Source organism: Psammomys obesus, unplaced genomic scaffold (assembly GCF_907164565.1).
Source record: "Psammomys obesus unplaced genomic scaffold, mPsaObe1.curated_primary_1811, whole genome shotgun sequence".
NCBI classification, from domain to species: domain Eukaryota; kingdom Metazoa; phylum Chordata; class Mammalia; order Rodentia; family Muridae; genus Psammomys; species Psammomys obesus.
Window position 1 is genome coordinate 5,119,126 of NW_026591918.1, and position 19,203 is coordinate 5,138,328.

At 36.5% G+C, this 19,203-nt stretch overlaps 2 protein-coding genes across 5 annotated transcripts in view; one reads left to right on the forward strand and one right to left on the reverse strand.

Annotated features, from left to right (window-relative positions):
- Tasor (transcription activation suppressor) overlaps positions 1 to 11,739 on the forward strand; it is a 54,747-nt gene extending 43,008 nt beyond the window's left edge. The window contains exons 18-24 of one of the 2 annotated variants that reach the window (XM_055612455.1): positions 862 to 1,784; positions 4,646 to 4,768; positions 5,736 to 5,895; positions 6,292 to 6,400; positions 9,095 to 9,273; positions 9,382 to 9,546; positions 10,391 to 11,739. In XM_055612455.1, the coding sequence (XP_055468430.1) occupies positions 862 to 1,784; positions 4,646 to 4,768; positions 5,736 to 5,895; positions 6,292 to 6,400; positions 9,095 to 9,273; positions 9,382 to 9,546; positions 10,391 to 10,872 (2,141 nt within the window). In that variant the 3' untranslated portion in view covers positions 10,873 to 11,739. Of the gene's footprint in view, positions 1 to 861; positions 1,785 to 4,645; positions 4,769 to 5,735; positions 5,896 to 6,291; positions 6,401 to 9,094; positions 9,274 to 9,381; positions 9,547 to 10,112 lie in introns of both variants that reach the window. The other variant, XM_055612457.1, reaches the window with a different exon arrangement.
- A 157-nt stretch (positions 11,740 to 11,896) lies between these two features.
- Ccdc66 (coiled-coil domain containing 66) overlaps positions 11,897 to 19,203 on the reverse strand; it is a 33,270-nt gene continuing 25,963 nt past the window's right edge. For all 3 annotated transcript variants that reach the window (XM_055612460.1, XM_055612458.1, XM_055612459.1), the window contains 5 exons: positions 16,250 to 16,746; positions 15,049 to 15,089; positions 13,942 to 14,189; positions 13,579 to 13,703; positions 11,897 to 12,150 (listed from right to left, as the gene is read on the reverse strand). In XM_055612460.1, coding sequence (XP_055468435.1) covers positions 12,064 to 12,150; positions 13,579 to 13,703; positions 13,942 to 14,189; positions 15,049 to 15,089; positions 16,250 to 16,746 — 998 coding nt within the window. In that variant the 3' untranslated portion in view covers positions 11,897 to 12,063. The remainder of the gene's footprint in view (positions 12,151 to 13,578; positions 13,704 to 13,941; positions 14,190 to 15,048; positions 15,090 to 16,249; positions 16,747 to 19,203) is intronic.

Here is a 19,203-nt window from a genome sequence, read left to right on the forward strand (position 1 = left end):
TGTCTTGAAAAACAAAAACAAACAAAAAGATTGTGGAGAAAACAGTATATAGATAGTGTAGATATTATAGAGTAACAGTATATATAAAAAACAGTTTGTATACATTATCTACTAACAGTGTAGTTATAGTTTGAGTCAATTATCATAAGTCAGAAGTTGTAGTCCCATTAGCATTGTATTACACAAAGACCTCGTAATCCAAAATGTTGTCCTATTTCTTTGGAATTATTTACAAATTAAATGAAAATACTAGGAGAGCATTATCAAAGACACTACTCGATACAGCTATGAAGTGTGTTCAATTCTTATTTTGTTGAGCCTTTCTTTCCTGACAGAAAGAGTCTAATATGGTATAGGAAATCCATTAACAACCTTCACATGAGAGCCAGCCTCAATTTTTTTAAGATCTTAAGTGCTATAATATTTCTATTGGGCCTTCTTCCAGTTGCCTTCTCTTCTATTCTTGACACTTGGCCATGAAATACAGTATTATAAAAGTCTGTTAACAGCAGATGTACGAAATGGTAGGAAAGCAGAAATAGAGAAGTGACTTAACATTTTTTTATGCCAAACAGGCACTTAAAAAAAAAAAATCCTTTTCCAAAGAGACACTTTTGAACACTAGGAAAGAAACCAAAGAAACTGTTGAGTGTTGTTACTGTGTCTACTGAAATCCAATACAGCCTAGCCTGTAAGTACAGCAGATAGGAGATAGGGTTCACACAGTTTTGGAGGTTTTTAATTTACTTTGTAATGCATATTTTAAAATATATACCTGTGCTGATATATTTTTAACTGAGTGTTTGTTTTTTGATGTTACATATTTGGATTGTCTTATAATAATAAACTCTTCTTATATAGGAATGAAATCACCAGGAGAACAACTGGTGTGTCTACCACCATCGGAGGCTTTTCCTAATGATCCCCGGTTAATAAATAGAGAAAGAAGTTCTGATTACCAGTTTCCATCCTCTCCGTTTACAGACACTGTAAAGGGCACCACTGAGGAGGACCTGTTAACAGGTCAGGTGATAACAGTGGAAGAACAGTGTGTGCCTGCAGGAGAACCTCCTACAGTGAGCGAAACAACAGAGAATACAGTGTTAGGAGAGTTCCATCTCTTTTCTAGAAAGATAGAAGAGATTTTAAAGCAAAAGAATGTTTCATATGTTAGTACAATTTCCACACCTATCTTTTCAGCACAAGAGAAGATGAATCGCCTTTCTGAGTTCATATATTCTAAGACTTCTAAAGCTGGTGTACAGGAATTTGTAGATGGTTTGCATGAAAAACTAAATACTATTATTATTAAAGCATCGGCTAAGCGTGGAATTTTGCCTCCAGTAAGCCCAAACCATTCTTATGCTTCAACAGCATTGAGTACTCTGGGAAAGCGTGTTGTATCAATTTCCTCAAGTGACTTCAACAGTAAAGACCTTTTTGAGCCACTCTGTTCTGAACCTTTAAATGGTAACAGCTCCAATGAACAGCTTTCCTCTTCAGTTGAAGTAGAAATGAACCAATCACGCCACTGCAAAGAGTTAATGTTGACTTCTGACCACACTGTACCTGGTGAGACTGCCTTGGAACTCGCAGAAAAAGAAAGAACAAAATCACCCAGTGATATAACGATTTCTGCACAACCAGCTCTGTCAAATTTTATAAGCCAGTTAGAACCTGAGGTATTTAATAGTTTGGTTAAAATCATGAAAGATGTCCAGAAAAATACTGTGAAATTTTACATTCATGAAGAAGAGGAGAGTGTGCTTTGCAAAGAAATAAAGGTAACTAATGAGAGGGTAATCATAGTGCTATATAAACTCAAAGGTCTGAACTCTGTAAAATTGAGTTTTAAAGGTGGCCATAATACATTTTCTGAATTCAGGAATTCATAATTGAACAAAATAGGAGTGCATTGAACTAAACATAGAACCTGTGATCACAATATGGAAGTTAGGATCTTTTTTGTTGAATTTTTTAAGTGTTTGTATATGTAACTATATAAGGGCCTGGAGCTATAGCTCAATAGTAGGATACTTGTGTAGCATGTGCTAAGCACTGAGTTTGCTCCCAACTATCATGGGGATAGGAAGAAACCTCTGGCTATTCTGCAGATTTACTTAACAATTGATTCTGAGATTTAAAAACAAAAACAAAAAACAACTTCTAAGTTTTTATTATTTGGGGGGGCTACTGTGGTGCATGTATGGAGGTCCTAGGACAATTTGTGAGAATCAGGTCTCGTCGTATTACTGTGTGGGCCCTGGGGGTGAGACTCGAATAGTTAGGCTTGGCAGCAAGTACCTTTACTTGCTGAGCCATCTTGCCAGCCTTTGATTTAGAGATTTTTTTTTATATAAATCTTTTTTTTTTTAAGATTTTTATTTATTATGTATAGTGTTTTGCCTGCATGTACACCTACATGCCAGAAGAGGGCACACGATCTCATTACAAATGATTGTGAGTTACCATGTGGTTGCTGGGAATTGAACTCAAGACCTCTGGAAGAGCAGGCAGTGCTCTTAACCTCTGAGCCATCTCTCCAGCCCTGATTTAGAGATTTTAAATACAGCTTGCTTACTTAGTTTTAATGAGAAGGAAAATTACAGAGAGGTATTTCAAGTTCTGATGTTCATCTCATATGAGGTTTTATTAGTCAAATGGAAACAGCTGTCCAGAAATGGTAAAATGATACGTTTGTTTGTCATTTCTTGATATCCTGACTATGTCAAAGCTTTGTTTTGTTTCATGTTTTTTTGAGACAGGGTTTCTATGCAGGCTTGGCTGTCTTGGACTCACATAGTAGACCAGGCTGGCCTGGAACTTAGATATCCACCTGCCTCTGCCTCCCTGAGTGTTAGAATTACAGGTGTGTGCCAGTGCACCTGGCTCTATGTCAGAGCTCTTAATGATCAAAACACTTTACGGTTCCGAAAGACTCCCAGAGCTCTAGAATACCATTTCAGGGTATTTGATCTTGGGTTTTTGAAGTAGCTGCTTGTTCTCATTTATGGAATATATTTACTGTGACAAGTTTTTGCATGCTTTGTTAAAGGAAGCAGAGGGAAATAGTATTGATAACATGCTTAATCCTGTTATCTTTTATAAGGGGTCTTACGTTAATTTGTTTGTGGTGTCTCAAGTAATACACAAAGAAGATTGGAATGGAAAAGAATATATAGCACTATTGTGCTTTCCTTATGTTTTCTTAGGAAGATGAAGAGACTTGGTTGCATTTTTGTCCTGTGAGTGTAGAGCTTCTTAACTTTCCCCCACACTACAGAAACACATTTCTAACACAGAACTCTGGACATAGCATCATGTTGGTGTAGATCTAGGCAAGAGTTGAGCTGAATGCTGTTCCTAATGTGTTCAGTGTATTTGGATTTTTAAACACCCATGTGACATCTTTAATGAAGAGATAAGAAAGACAATTTTCTATGGATGGTGCTTTGAATTATAGCATCTTATTATTTACATTTATTAACATTTATATAGAGTAAGAGACTACCTCTTACAAATCTCACAAAAAAATAAGATTGGAATATTATTTTTTGTTATTTTAAGCAGGGTTTCACCATGTCTGTCCTGGAACTCATATATAGACCAGGCTGGTCTCACACTCAGAAATCCACCTGACTCTGCTGAGTTCTGCTCCTTGCTGGACACTTTTAACTCAGTATCCACTGGAAGTTTTCTTGCAGAAGTGTTAGGGTAAAAGATTATTAATAACTATTTAAATGTTTAAGTGTTTCTGGAATCAAACTGTTTAGTCACTATGTCACCTAATCAGTGGTATCCAGAATAATTTAAAATTTGAAGTTTCTTAATGTAAAGAGATCACAGTCACCAGCAGTCCTGTCAGATAATTTACCTTTTCATTAATAAACTAAGGTAAATCTGAAATGAATTGAAGGCAAAATCATTGTGGAAAATGTTGCTTCACATTAGAATTCTACAAAAATGTTGACCATTTGTCAAGAAAGCTAGGTTTTGATACTAGCTCAGCTACTGTTGAGAAAGTTAATCTCCACAACAGTTTGCTTCAGGGCTCAGGGTTCCAGCAGGAGGCAAAGTACAAGGGAACTCTTCAAGGGTTTACTTGTGAAAGGTAGTACTGCATTGCCAGCATGGAGAGAAATGCTAGGTGGTTGAGGGTGCTGTGTTTGAAGATATAAATTTGGCAGAAATAGCAAAATTAGTATGTAAATACCATTGCTCATATTAAAAATATCACATGAATTCTTTTTGGATTAAATGATCCTCAGTGGTCATACATGTGCCCTGAAACAAGTATTTCTGGTAATACTGTTTCAAATAACTTAACAGCCAGCCTAAGGAACGGAAAGGGGAAACAAGGGAGAGGCTAAAACCATGTCCTGGGTTTACCACAGTAAGTGGACTAAGAATCGGTACTAACGTATTGTTTCAACAGCAATTTAGCTTTATTATCCTTTCTAACACTGTGAAAATGTGTGTTCAAACTGTAAGAATGGATATGATGAGCTCTCTGTGGTCTCCTTAATAACTGAAAGTTCTTAGTGTTCTTGGTAAAGCTTATTAGCTTTTATTGCATTTCTTGTGTTATATTGTTTGCTAGAAAGTTTGTTAATTTTGACTTAGTTTTTTTTTTTTTCTTTGACAGGAATATCTTACCAAATTAGGCAATACAGAATGTCATCCGGATCAGTTTTTGGAAAGAAGATCAAACTTGGATAAACTACTGATTATTATTCAAAATGAAGACATTGCAGGTTTTATTCACAAGGTAGATTAAGTCCAGTTCACTACTATATTTTCTAAAACTACTCCCATTGTTAAGTCTTATTCTGAGAACAAAGATTTTGTTTTTAAATTAAAGATAAAACCTGGCTGGAGATGTCTCAAAGCTTAAGAGCATGGGGTGTTCTTCCAAAGGTTCTGAGTTCAATTCCCAGCAACATGGTGGCTCATAACCATCTGAAATGAGATCTGGTGCCCTCTTCTGGCATGCAAGTGTACATGCAGGCAGAACACTATATACATAATAAATAAATCTTAAAAAATAAAGATAAAACCTAAGTACCAGTCCAGGAGCCAGCGTGAGAGAACTGTATATTTGCAAAACTTTTAAGTTGGCTGTGTGTTAGGAATCTTCCCTGTCATTCAGATTAGTTAAGATGTGCTGGATTCTTAAATATTGAGAGGAGGGGTGTTCTGCTGGCTCTTCATACTGTTACCTATATTTGAGTGTTCAGACAACTTGGACATTTGAATGTCCTTTTTTGCCGTGAGTCCCCATGCACGCTGGAGTTGGAGGTATACTCTGGTGACATTGGAGCCGCCACAGACAGGCCTTTCATGCTGTTACTATTGCACCGCAGGCTGTCTTCCTGCCCCGTCTTTTTGAGATTGCCCAACTCTGTAGCCTAGGCTGGCCTCCTAATTTTCCTTTTATATCTGAAGTGGCAGGGTGACAGAGACATACCTGGCTCCTACTTTTGAATTCTGTTTACAGGCTAGAGATAATTAGCATTTTATCCATGTTGTATTTTCAGCATAATGTAAACTTCCCTTACTGTTACAGTCATAAATGTTGGTTTATAATATTGGGAAGTAATACTTAAAATATTGTGTGAACTTCCAGTATTGAATCATACTGTATTTTTTAAACTTTATTCTTAGGTAGTTCTATACTTAAATACTTATTCGTTTATTTATCCATCCTATTTCTCGTTTTGTTTGGTATTTAACAGGTACCCGGCTTGGTGACTTTAAAGAAGCTCCCATGTGTTAGTTTTGCTGGTGTTGATAGCCTGGATGATGTTAAAAATCATACATACAATGAGTTATTTGTATCTGGTGGCTTTATTGTGTCTGATGAATCAATTCTAAATCCAGAGGTGGTCACAATTGGTAAGAATGGGTTGTTTAGCATGTGATTCCTGGGGTATGGTTGCCCTAGGTTTTCATGGAAGAGTAAAACTAAGGGATTAAAAATATATTATCTACTTATTGTTCTACTTAAGGTGAACTGACTTATTTCTATATTTTCCTGAGTTTTTGCCACCTCAAATTTTTTCTCTTCAGTTTTTACATATAAATGCTTTCATGTAAGTCTGGTCTGTACTATACTGCGATACTTGGATTCTTCTGGTGGTGGTATTGTTACTGGGTTGTTTGTAGGTATTATATTAGAGTTCTAAGGATAAAAGGAGTTCTCTTTCTTCTCAGAGTATGATGAATATATGATACATGGCATAGACTGTTTAATACTGATTTTAAAAACTGAATTTCATTGTCTCTAAACAGAGAGCCTTAAAATTTTTTTGACATTCCTTGAAGAACTTAGTACTCCAGAAGGGAAATGGCAATGGAAAATCCACTGTAAATTCCAGAAGAAACTAAAGGAACTGGGCAGGTAAGAAAATATTGAATAATTGTTGATTTTTAACATTGTATGAACTTTTTTTCCTTTTTCTGGATTTGTGGATTATAAAGTTTTCACATATATCAACAGACAATAAATGGATGTAGGTATTGAATTATTCCATTCTCCCTAAGGAAGAAGTGGTATTCTTACTGACAATTTGGTGAAATTATTATAGTATATATAGTTAGAATTGCTTGTGAATCTGCATAATCACAGGATCAGAAATTTTTCTACTTTTGTTTTTTTCAAGACAGGGCTGACCTGGATTCGCTTTGTAGACTATGCTGGCCTCGAACTCACAGCAGACTGCCTGCCTCTGCCTCCCAGAGTGCTGGGATTACAGGCATGTGCTACCATACCTGGCTTCTACTTTTGTGGTGCTAGATTGGAAACACACTGTGAGCTACATTTCAAGCCTTAAAAAATATATATATTCATTGACTCTGATAATATTATACACATGTACAATGTATTTTGGTTATATCCATTCTTCAACCAGTTTTTCCCAGGCCTTCTCCCTTTACCACATCCAGGATCATGTCCTCTGTTTTTCTTTTCTTTTTTATGTCCTCTGTTTTTCATCGGAGCATAGGCGTCCTATCAAAGCCAACACTCAAGTGAAGAAAATTGATACTTCCTACCAGACCCCCTATCAGCTGCCAGTATTTCCTTAGCTAGGGATGGAGCCTCATAAGCATCTTTCCCACCCACACTGGATATTTGAGTGGCTTAATTTTGTGTAAGTTTTGGGTAGGCAGCCCTAGTTGTTGTACATTCTTGAGTCCAACAGCCCAAAAGACAGTTTTTCCAACAGCATTCCACATCATCTGGCTCTTAGGATATTTCTGCTCCCTATTTTATATAGTTCTCCAAGCCTTGGGGAGAAGAGGAGGATCGTGATATAGATGATATTTATTTATGCATTTATTAATTTTTAAAGATTTATTTATTTTATTATGTATACAACGTTCTGCCTGCATGTGCGCCTGAACGCCAGAAGAGGGCACCAGATCACATTATAGATGGTTGTGAGCCATCATGTGGTTGCTTGGAATTAAACTCAGAACCTTTGGAGGAGCAAGCAGTGCTCTTAACTGCTGAGCCATCTCTCCAGCCCAGCCCTATATGACATACTTAAAGCCATTAAAAAAACCAAAAAAAACAAAAAACTGATCTGTATCTGCCATCTAAATTAGACCATTCCCAATTCAGTACTTTAACTTACCAAATAGTCGAGTTTAATTAGAATCTCAGCCTGACAAGATAATTAAACTGCTGACTTATATATGTTTGAGTGGTTTCTAATATGTTTGGAAATTGATTCCTTGGAGTACTAGTTACTTAGAAATCTGCACAAACAGTATGGTAAGTTTGACATGCTGTATCTTGTTAGTAGGGTGTCTTTATAATGTAATTAACTACATTAGAGGATTTTTCTCAGCTAGAATTTCCTAAATGTAAGGCATAGAATTTTATTTTTGTATGTGGAGTATGCAACCTGTGCATGCAGAGGCCAATGCAAGATGTTCTCACCTTCTCTACCTTAACTGACTGGTTTTGCCAGGGGACTCTCAGGAACTGCCAGTCTTTGTCCCCCATGCTGTGACTGTAGAAACATCCAGCTGTATGGGTGGTGGGGATGTAAAGCAGGTCCTCATTTTGGCAGAGCAAGTGCTCTTTCTCACCAAGCTATTTTTCAGTCCCTCATTTCTATTTGTAAATTAATTTCCCCCCCAAGATGGACCTTTTGCTGTGTAACGCCAGCCAGTCTGCTATCTGCTTTGTAGGAACCTCACATTCATAGGCAATTTCTCTGCCTCTGCCTCCAAGGTGCTGGGATTACAGGTGTACATCACCAAAACTGGTTTTAGGTAACAGGTCTTTTCCTTGTCGTTAACACCTATTGACATTCTTTAACTGTCTTCAGAAAATTCAGGGTTAAATAATTTCACTGTTCAGCTATGTGCAGTAGTTATACTTTTTTTTTCATACAGTCTTACTGTATAATTCAGAATGGCTCCAAAATCTTCCATACTCAGCCCTTGAATGCTGGAAAAAAAAAAAGAGTATAACACAACACCTAGTTAATACTGTACTTTTTAGACTTACTCATCTTGACTTCATATATAATGTAGAACATATCACTGAAACCCAAAGGTATATTTTTCCCAGGCTTAGTAATGTGACCCTCATCTTTCTTTAACTACAGGTAATAGACTCTACCAGATTTTATCTTGGAGTATTACAAATAGCTTAAACATTCTATGTTGTGTTAGGAAGTTATACTCTTTTTGCCCATGAGACAGTGTAGCCTAGGCTGTCTACCTCCTGAAATCCTGTAATTATAGACCTATGACACTGCACCCAACCCTTTTATTCTTTTATGTCCTTAGCTTAAAATTAATAACATTAAGAATAATTTATTTAGTGAATAAAGTTACTTGTTCAGATGTTAGTATAACTGAATTACAAGACCCTCCTCCTCAAAAAGCTAGCTTATCTGATCACAATTCCCATTTTCCCTCCTAACCAGCATTCTTATATCAAACAGTAAACTTAACAGCTTGTAATGGTTACTAGTTTCCTCAGCTGAGAAGTTCTTTTAATTAACTGAAGTCTAAATTTCCATATTGAATTTCAAAATGCCAGCGTTCAAATACTGAACTCTGCTTAATCTCACAGAATGAACACTAAAGCTCTGAGTCTGCTGACTCTTTTGAATGTCTATCAGAAGAAACATCTGGTTGAGATTTTGTCTTATCACAGTTGTGATTCACAAAGTCGAAATGCTCCAGAAATGGACTGCCTTATCAGGCTTCAGGCTCAGAACATACAGCAGCGACACGTAGTCTTTCTAACAGGTACGAGCATGCTGGAGTGGGTGTTACATCACAGTTCTGACCCTGTGGTGGAAAAGATTTTGTTGGGAGCAGGTATCAGTTTATGTACATTTTCTTTTTTTAACTTAGAGAAGAATATCAAGATGGTTTCCAGTTATACAGATAATGGAATTGTAGTTGCAACTGCTGAAGACTTTATGCAAAACTTTAAAAGTCTTGTGGGCTATCACAACTCAGTCACAGAAGAAAATCTTCCGCTGCTTGGTGCTAATGAGAATCTTGAGTCACAGTCAGGTAACTTTTTAGTAGTTTTCATTTTCTTTAGGTGAGGCAGAATGAGGAATGGTTTTGTTTATCCAATAATGAAATGTTTATTTGAAACCACTTACCTCAGTGTCAACAACAGACAGTGTTGTACAAGATCTGCTCATTTATTATACCCTAGTCAGTATAAGTTTTTTGTTCTATATAGGATATGTATTCATTTGTTTGTACTGTGGACAGCACATATTTAGAGGATGACTTTTCCCTCTGAGGTATATTATTGCCTGCTGTTTGCTGTCCATTTTTCTTAAGAAAGCCAAATAGAGGGATTGTTGGGTTGTGAAAGGTCTTTAAGTAATATATGCTAGTTTAATTTCAAGGTAGTGACAATATCTTACCTTCAGTCTTCTGTGAGATGGCCTCTGCTTGGTTCCAGACTTTAAAATAAAAGCTATTCTTAAATTATTTTTGGTGAAAAACAGAGGTGACAGAGTATTAAGTAGCGCTAATCAGTTTAGTAAAGTCAATGCAGCTACATGTCAGAAGTTTTATTTTATATTTGTCTTATGAAATACTGAATTACCGTATAACTTTAGATGCTGTTTTGACATTAACCCCTTTGGAGCTGGGAGTTGGGATTTCCCAACATTAAACGTGAACACATTTCGCAGAAGCTTTTAGCATCGGATTATCTGGACACTCACACCTAATGTGAGTGTTGTGACTAAGTGAACTTGTGGCAGAAGACCAAGCTTTAAGGGATTGTGGACTTTGCAGATCCTGACGCACTATATTGTGTGAGTGGTGTATAATTGTAAAAACTAAACAAATTGTATATTTCAATAGAGGAGGGCTTTTTGTTTTTTAAATGTAGCTCTTTTAGAAAACGATGAAAAGGATGAAGAGGATATGTCTCTGGATTCAGGGGATGATATCTCACATATAGAAGTATTCAGCAGTTTTCATTCAGAAATATTGGCGAGAGAGACCAAAGGATCAAGTGGAACAGATCAAAAAAAGAATATTCAAATTGAATTGCAGTCATCTCTTGACATGCAAAACAGTTTATTAGAAGATAAGACTTACCAAATTGATTGTGAAGAGAAAGCTCCTATTGATATAATATGCGCTGAAGGAGAAAACAGCAGTTCAGCAGAACAAGATTCGTATAGCAACTTTCAGGCTTCCCAAAATCAATCAGAAATGTCCCATAAATGTAGTCATTTTAATGTTCTCACTCATCAGACGTTTCTGGGAACACCATATGCCCTTTTACCAACTCAGTCTCAAGAAAATGAAAATTACTTTTTATCTGCTTACAAAAACTTGGAGAGAGAGAAATCTCCACTAAGTTAAGGATGTGTTCAAAGAGAAATTACAGTAACTCAAAAAAAATAGGTTGTTGTGGACTTTTTTCAGTTTCTTAAAAGTGAATTGATGATTTATAAACAAGTTTCTTGGCCTTTCTGAAATTTTTTTTTTTTTCTTTCCCATGTAAATCATGATGGCCTGTAACATTTGAAGCATCTGAGAATTGAAATAAATATATTTTTTGGACATATTGTAATCAGATTATCTCATGTTGGCACCTGTCAGTTTCACATTTGTTACCTGTACTTGGGCTTCAAATTAAAGTGTGTTTTATATGTAAATTTTGATGTTTTTAAAAGAACAGTAAATAGTAATGACTTTAATGTCAAATAATTAATTTTGCTGAAATGTCAACTATTTATTTTGATTAAAGCTTTTATATAGTGTTTTTACGTACGTATATGCCAGCAGTGTAAATATTTATAAGATTTTGGCTCAGTACCTCAAGCTATATCTAACAGTACAAGTAGCATTTTCTTAATCTTTAGGCCTAGCTATGGAAAAAATTATTTCACTTAAATTTTGGTCAACCTTTTGAAATCTTTGATAAATACTGTTTTGTATGATCCTTTAGTTTTTTTTTTTTTTTTTTTTTTTGTTTGTTTTTATAAAATGGGGCATCTGATTTCAATGGTATTTGAGAATTTGGAGATCTTTGAGGTGGTCTTAATTAGAACTAGTTATAACGCACTTTAGTACTATACTAAATCTTCATATAAAGTATATGGTGGAGCTAGATCTTAACCCCTCATAACTCATATCTCTTGCCTATTACTAATGCTAACTTCAACATTGTGAAAACTGGAATCTCCATTTTAATATGATGAAAATAAAATTTGTAGGAAAGGTAAACCAGAATTCTAAAATGAATTTGTGTTGTTTCAGTAAGAGTATTTCAGTGTGTTAATAGTACTTCTCATGCCCTAAAGCAACTTCACAGAACAAATGAGCAACATAGTTAAGTCTAAAGGAACACTGTTAACAGGTCAGGAATTTCCAGATCTGCTATGGTAAGTAGAACATACTTTTACATCCTAATATGCCAGAGACCAGTTTTGTTTTTTTTTTTTTAACTATAAGCTGTTTTATTGTATTTTTAAAAAATACACCATTTTACTACATAACGTAAAGTTGTTCATTGGGTGCTTGAAAAATGCAGCTGCGTGGTGAGCATATTTAAAACGAAGAACTAAAATTATCTTCTTGGTTTGCAGTTAAGGGTATGAGATTCGTTTCCAACTCCTTTTGTTTCTGGAGAAGACCCTGCAATCACATTGATATTTTAGTGAAGGTATACATAGCCAACCTAAATATTTTTTCTATTTTATATTTCTCTTAATCTATGATAGAGAAAAATTATTGAGCTCAGGATAAAATTATTGGACATAGCTCAAGTTTCAACTTTTTAAGTAATTCTTGTAGTAAACCTTCTCATTTGGGTATTGTCTAGAGTAATTTCTACTATAAAAACAGAGATAATTTATTTTACCACTCTCAAGTGCTCTTAACATCATGAGAAGACACAGTGAGAGTCTTAACATTCCCAGTGTTTATCTTTGCTCTGCTGAAATTGTGTAAGGGTTATGGTGAAATGAAATGTGAACACCACATTCCTTTTTCTTGCTCCTTTGTGTCAGTTACCCAGGCTGAGTCATGAGCTCAAGCCAGCTTGTAAGTAGAGGTAGCACTTAAAGGGCACAATTTAAATGGGTCTGAGCAGGGGTGGTTTTCCAGCTTTAGGAAGGGTGATAAAGAGTAAGCAACACACAAGCCAAATTTACCCCAAATACAGTGTAATAGGCCCCTGCCAGGTTTCAGCATATTACCAGGTCTTATTTTTGCCTGTGTAAAAGGTAGTAAAAGCTTATGCAAAAATCACAGGAATGTGTGTAGGAGGGAAGTGTGGTAAACAGTTACATGTATAATTTCATTCTTTGAACAGATCTGTTCTGTTCCGAACTTTAAAAACAACCAGGGACCATTCATGGAGATAACCTAGAATCCCCGCACAGATGTAGCCCATGGCAGTTCAGTGTCCAAGTGGTTCTGGGTTCCATAGTAATGGGAACAGGGACTGTCTCTGACATGAACTGATTAGCCTGCTCTTTGATCACCTCTCCCTGAGAGGGGAGCAGCCTTACCAGGCCACAGAGAAAGACAATGCAGCTACTCCTGATGAGACCTGACAGACTAGGATCAGAAGGAAGGGGAGGAAGACCTCCCCTATCAGTAGACTGGAGGAGGGGCATGGATGGAGAAGGGTGTGATTGGGAAGGAGGAAGCTACAGGTGGGATACAAAGTGAATAAACTGTAATTTAATAAAAATAAAAAAATTATAAAAAAATTAAAGAATGGACCATATTGGTTAAAATTCATTAAAGCATAATTGTTTCATTTGTTCATTTTAGCACTTTATTGTGTTTTGATGTTTAAATGTACATATTTTAAATAAAAGTTGTCTTACTATCAGAACTGTCTCAGGACTTTAATTCTCAGTACTACTTTATATAGCCTAGACTGGGATCCTGTTTCCCAAATGTTGAGATGATACACGTGAAAAATGGTAGTATGAGAGCAAATTCAAGGAAAAAGGTTCTTTTGATTTCTGTCGAAGGTTAATATATGGGAACTGAACATTAGTGATGCAAACATTGCCATCATATAAAGAGAACAAACATCTAAACAGTTACCTGTCTTAGTTCTGAAAGTCCCTTAAGGATAGCTTGCTGTCGATCCCTTTTTTTCACCAATTTAGGATTAAGAAGTGGATCCCTGATACAGTCAGAGTCAAACAGCTCTTGTTCTTGGTCAGAATCTGAAGGACAGATAAGTTTTTTACAATAGTCAAGTAAATTACTAGTAGTTAGCTATAGTGTATTAAAGCATAGATAACACCGAAGCAAATTTAGGGTTGGGAGTTCAATTTTGTTTGTTTGAAAGTTATGGAGTACTGCTGCCTATGGAGGCCAAAAGCCTTGAATCCAGTGTAGATGCTGGGAATCAAACTCTGAAAGAGCAATAGGCATCTCTCTAGACCTTCACCTTGAACTTACCATGAGATTTTTGGTATTGGATGTCCTGGGTTGAAGGCCTAGACAAGGGTGCATCTGGATCAAGGTAATAAATCTCATTTGTTCGAACGTAGGGAATAAAATGAGATGGCTCAGACATCTCATCTGATAATTTGGTATGACCATCTCCTAAAGTCAGAGTCTCTTTTTCATAGTCACTGTTTTTTAGTTGTAAATGTAAAGTCTGAGTTTGCTCAGTTCGACTTTTTACTGCTGGTGATAGCGGAAACCTAGTAAACAAACAAACAAATTTTAATAAGAAATTTTATGTTTAAAACTGGAGTCATAGATGGTTCTGAAGCCACCATGTGGGTGCTGGGAACTGAACCTGGGTCCTCTGGAAGAAAAACCAGTGCTCTTAGCTGCTGAGCTACCTTTCTGGTCCCTGGAAACTACGTGTTTTAAATACATCTAATCATATTACAGTTCACTCAAGATGTGCCTGGTCTACCTTAAGGAATACTATAAATAGCAGTTTGAGGTCTATAACTTTTCATAAACCAGGACAATAGAATGGTTCATTTGAAGTTCTACTAAAGGAGATACACACAGACATACATACTTCAGTGTGTGTATGTGTGGGGGGGTGTTAAATAGATTCTAAGAGTCGTCAATGTTGGGTGGTTCAACCTTTTCTCTTTAAATGATTTACCATAAAGTACTGCCTGTGCTATCTGAACTATAATTACTAGTATAGATCGAGTGTAAGACAAGTCTAAAACCAGGTGGTTTATGCACAAAGATAAAGAATAAAAAAATCTTGACTGGTCTAAACTTGCTACCTGGGTGTTTTTTTTTTTTTTTTTTTTTTTTTTTTTTTTTTTTTTTTTGAGTTTGTTTGTTTGTTTTTAACTGTTTTTGCCAATGCATTTCCCTGACTGATTTATCCAGCTGAATGCCTATTCCAGTATTGACAGACATGGAAAAGTCAAACCAGTTTAGGTGCAGCCCAGCTTAAAAAATCACTATAGTAAAGCCATACCTCTAATACTTCCTTAATCTGTATATGGATCTGTCACCTGGATTTTGAATAGGTATTTTGTATCCTACAAAAGCAATGCTGTGCAGCTAAGGAAGTAATACACATACCTTTCTTTACTAACTGAAGGAGTTTTCAGAGGTTCTTCTACCTAAAAGATGGATATAGTACAAGCAAAACTGGAGTAAGTAGCATTTTCACACATCCCCAAATACTTCTAAAACATTATTTGTATGTGTGTGTGCATGCATATGAATAGTGTGTACGTGACTTATAGGAGTTGCTTCTGTTCCTAGTAACAGGTCTCATACTCGGGTCATTCGCTCTGTGGCGGGCATGTTCACTGGCTAAGCCATCTCATCAACTTTTCAGACATGCTCAAATAATCTTTCTACATGGACAATATTTGACCTTCATTGTAATAAAATCGTATTCCAGTTAACTCACAAAAACTATATAGAATTACTTTAAGAAAGGGACTCAAAAACTCTTGACCAGCCCAAAACTATCGCAGTGAACTAAGTTAGGATGATCATTCTGGAGCTTTGGTTAGGGTTTTTTGTTTTGTTGCATTGTTTTTGAGACAAGGTCTCTAGAACTTCCTGTGTAGACCTGGCTGGCTTCAAACTCCCTAGCTGCCTCCTGAGTGCTGGGATTAAAGATATGCCACCACACCTAGCTCTGTTTAGGGTTTTACACTTTTTCTACCACAGTTTTATTTGTCAGCAACAAATCTTTAAGGATTCTTTTTTTTTTTTTTTTTTTTTTGGCCTACGTTTCATCCTTCCATCACCTATTTCTTGACCAAGAAAATTCTAAATTTTTATACTAAAATATTTGCGTGCTGATTTATAACGTAGGACCCTCATAAGTGGAAGCCTGATGTTTTGTTTTCCCTTTCTGAGTTGGTTACCTTAATACACTTTCCAAATCCATCAATTTCCATACAATTTTGATGATTTCATTTCTGTTTTTTTGTTGCTGTTTTGTTTGCTCAAATCAAGGTAGATTTCATTTTTCTTTACATATATATGTATGCTATTTTCATATGCATTTGAGTATAGAAACCATCTACATAAAGTTTTTTGGCTTTTGGGGCTACACAGTCTGATGCAGCTACTCAGCTCAGGTGCTATAATACAGCACAGTCAGACAGTTCATTTAACATGCATGGCTGTCTTCCTCTGATGTGTGACATAATTTTCTATAACATACTTTAGATGAACCTTGGCCTTCTGAAAACATGGATTTTGGGTAACTACTTTGAATTCAGAAACATCTAGCATACTCAGCAATGAAAAAAAACTTTACCTTTCTGATTACATGCAACCTGGTCTCTGATTCAGTTTCTCGACGAGATGAAGCAGGAACTTCTGGTGAAGTGCCTCTATTTTGGGAGAGGTTCTCAGGATTGTTTCTCTCTACTAAGTGAAGCAGTTCCATCTGCCTTCTTACCTTTTTTTCTTCTTTCTCCTTCTGGAGATGTACAGGGTACTTTGCTGATGCAGGAACATACCTTTTGAGAGGCTTATTTATATTCCAAGCAGGCTTGTTAGAACATTTCTTCATGAGTTTTGTTTGTTGTTTCTCTGTTCTTCTAGACTTACTATTTTGTTCATTATACCAGCTGTTTTCTTTGTCTAAATTAGTGCCTTTATCCATACTTAGTTCTTGCTTGTCTTGTTTAATGCTAATCTGGCCACTGAATTCTGCAGAAATCTCAGGAGAAGAAAAGTTTCTAATGCCCCTTTCTGTTACCGATCCACAGTGTGGTAGTGCATCGTTGAAAATTCCTAAGTTTATGTCATCTAAATAAAAATTCCAAATGATTAATTTTAAAAACATAAGATAAAAATAAATGAACGTTTCTAATTACTTTTCTCAGATATTTAGTGATTTACTATTTATTTGGGGTAGTGGGGCATGCCATATTGTGCATGAGGGAGTCAAAGGACATTTTTGGGAAGTTGGTTCCTTCTGTCATGTGGGTTCCAAGGATGTAACTCAGATCCTCAGCCTTGGTGGCAATCATTTTTACCTTCTATGCCATTCTTCCATCCCTAAGAATTTAATCCTCAAAATGAAACTATACCCATTAAAGAAGTACTAATTATCCCCTTTAAAAGAAGCTTGTAAGCACTATTCTGCTTTGATGTTCTATAAAATGACTATCCCAAGAAGCCCATATAAACAGCCCTGTGCTACACACCTATCATCCCAGCAATTAGGAAGCAGAGGCAAGAGGACTGGAACAAGTTCAACGTCAGCCTTTTCTGCTAAGTTCCAGGCCAGCCCAGACACCATATCAAAAAAGAGATAAATTTAAAAGTGATAGACTGGCTTATTCAACTAGCATAAAGTTCTCAGTTTATAACCATGTTAGGTACACATCAGAATTTCCTTATGCTAATTCCACAATTAGGTATGCCTAATTTTGTTCATCTGCATAGACATTTAAGTTGGAAGCAACCTAAGTAATGCTGCAATGAACCCATATTTCAGGAAGACCTAGGTTTTTGTTCTAATTATTTAGGTTTGAACTCAAAAATGGATTTTTATTAAATTATTTTTGAGCAATTGCTATACTGTTTTCTATAGCAGGTACATTTTAGGTTACCACTAACAAGGCATTTCACAGTGGGGAGTGTGGTACACGCCTGTAATCCCAGCACTTGGGGAGGCAGAGGCAGGCGGATCTCTGGGTTCAAGGCTAGTCTGGTCTACAAAGTGAGTCCAGGATAGCCAAGGCTACACAGAGACCCTGTTTAAAAAAAATGTGTGTGTGTGTGTGTGTGTGTGTGTGTGTGTGTATGTGTATATGTATATATATGTATTCTAAATTTGAACCTATCCATCTCCAGAGTGGCTTGGGCAATGTATATGTATATATGTACATATATACATATATATATGTGTATATATACACACATATATATATATATTCATATGCACGACTGGCAGAAAATAGTGATGTGCTTTTTTTGTTTTTAAGATTTATTTATGATCTATACAGTATTCTACCTACATATGAGCCAGCAGGCCTGAAGAGGGCACCAGATTTCATTATAGATGTTTATGACCCACCAAGTGGTTGCTGGGAATTGAACTCAGAAAGAACAGCCAGTGTTCTTAACCTCTGATGCATTTATGGCTGTTCCATTCAGGAGAGGGCTCATATATATACATATATATATATATATATATATATATATATATATATATATATATATATGAAATATCTTAGACGATTCTTTGTTTTTTCCCTTTTTTGGAATAGGGTTTCTCTGTGTAGCCTTGGCTGTCCTGGACTTGCTTCGTTGACCAGGCTGGCCTCCACTCACAGAGATCCACCTGCCTCTACCTCCCTGAGTGCTGGGATTACAGGCCTGTGCTACCATGCCAGGCTATCTTGGAAGATTGTTGTCGTTTTGCTTTTTTTTTTCCTCTTGGAAGATTCTTAAGGGACCCTTCCCAGCAATACAAAAAAATAATGCTGTAGGAGACTGACCAGCAGACCCGCTGTCTGCAAGCTGTGCAGAGCTCCAGGTAAGTGGATACCAGTTTTCAGGGTGGGTTTTTTTGTTGTTGATGCAACTGTTTTTGAGTTATCCCTGATCCTCAACAGTGACCCCTAACCTGCATCCCTGTTAGTAAACCCAGTAAGATTGGCACCAATGGAATATTGGCTTAATTGTTCCTCTGGTCTCCTGGGCTTCCTTTCTGGGGTGAGATATGCTGCATCTCCCCAGAAAAGTCTGTCATAAAACCATGTTAGGTGAACCTGTCCATCCCCAGAGTGGCTTGGGCAGTGTGATCTCTTGGCTTAGTATGAGAAGTTACTATAGGACTATAAGGAGCCATAAATACATGCTTACAGGAAAGGCCACTGATACCTAGTTTTAAATGGAAAAAGATAAAGTGACCTCACAGAACTGAGAAAACAAAACAGGGTTTCCTGGGATGAAAAGTTAAAGACTCTAGGGAGTTTGCCTCAAAAATCTCCAAGCCCAGGGGCCAAAGAACTGGCTCCACAGTTATGAGTAGTACTGCCCTTCAAGTCAGGTTCCCAGCGCCTCCCACCTATAACTCCAGCTCAAGGAAAGTTGGCACCCTCTTCTGGTCTCCACTATATTCATTTACACGAGCCCACCCATCCTAGACATATACATCAAATTAAAAATAAAATTCTTTAAAACCATCACGTGAAGATGTGCAATATCAGTCCCTGGGGTAATGCAGATCAGAATCCAAGTGTTGGCAAGGAC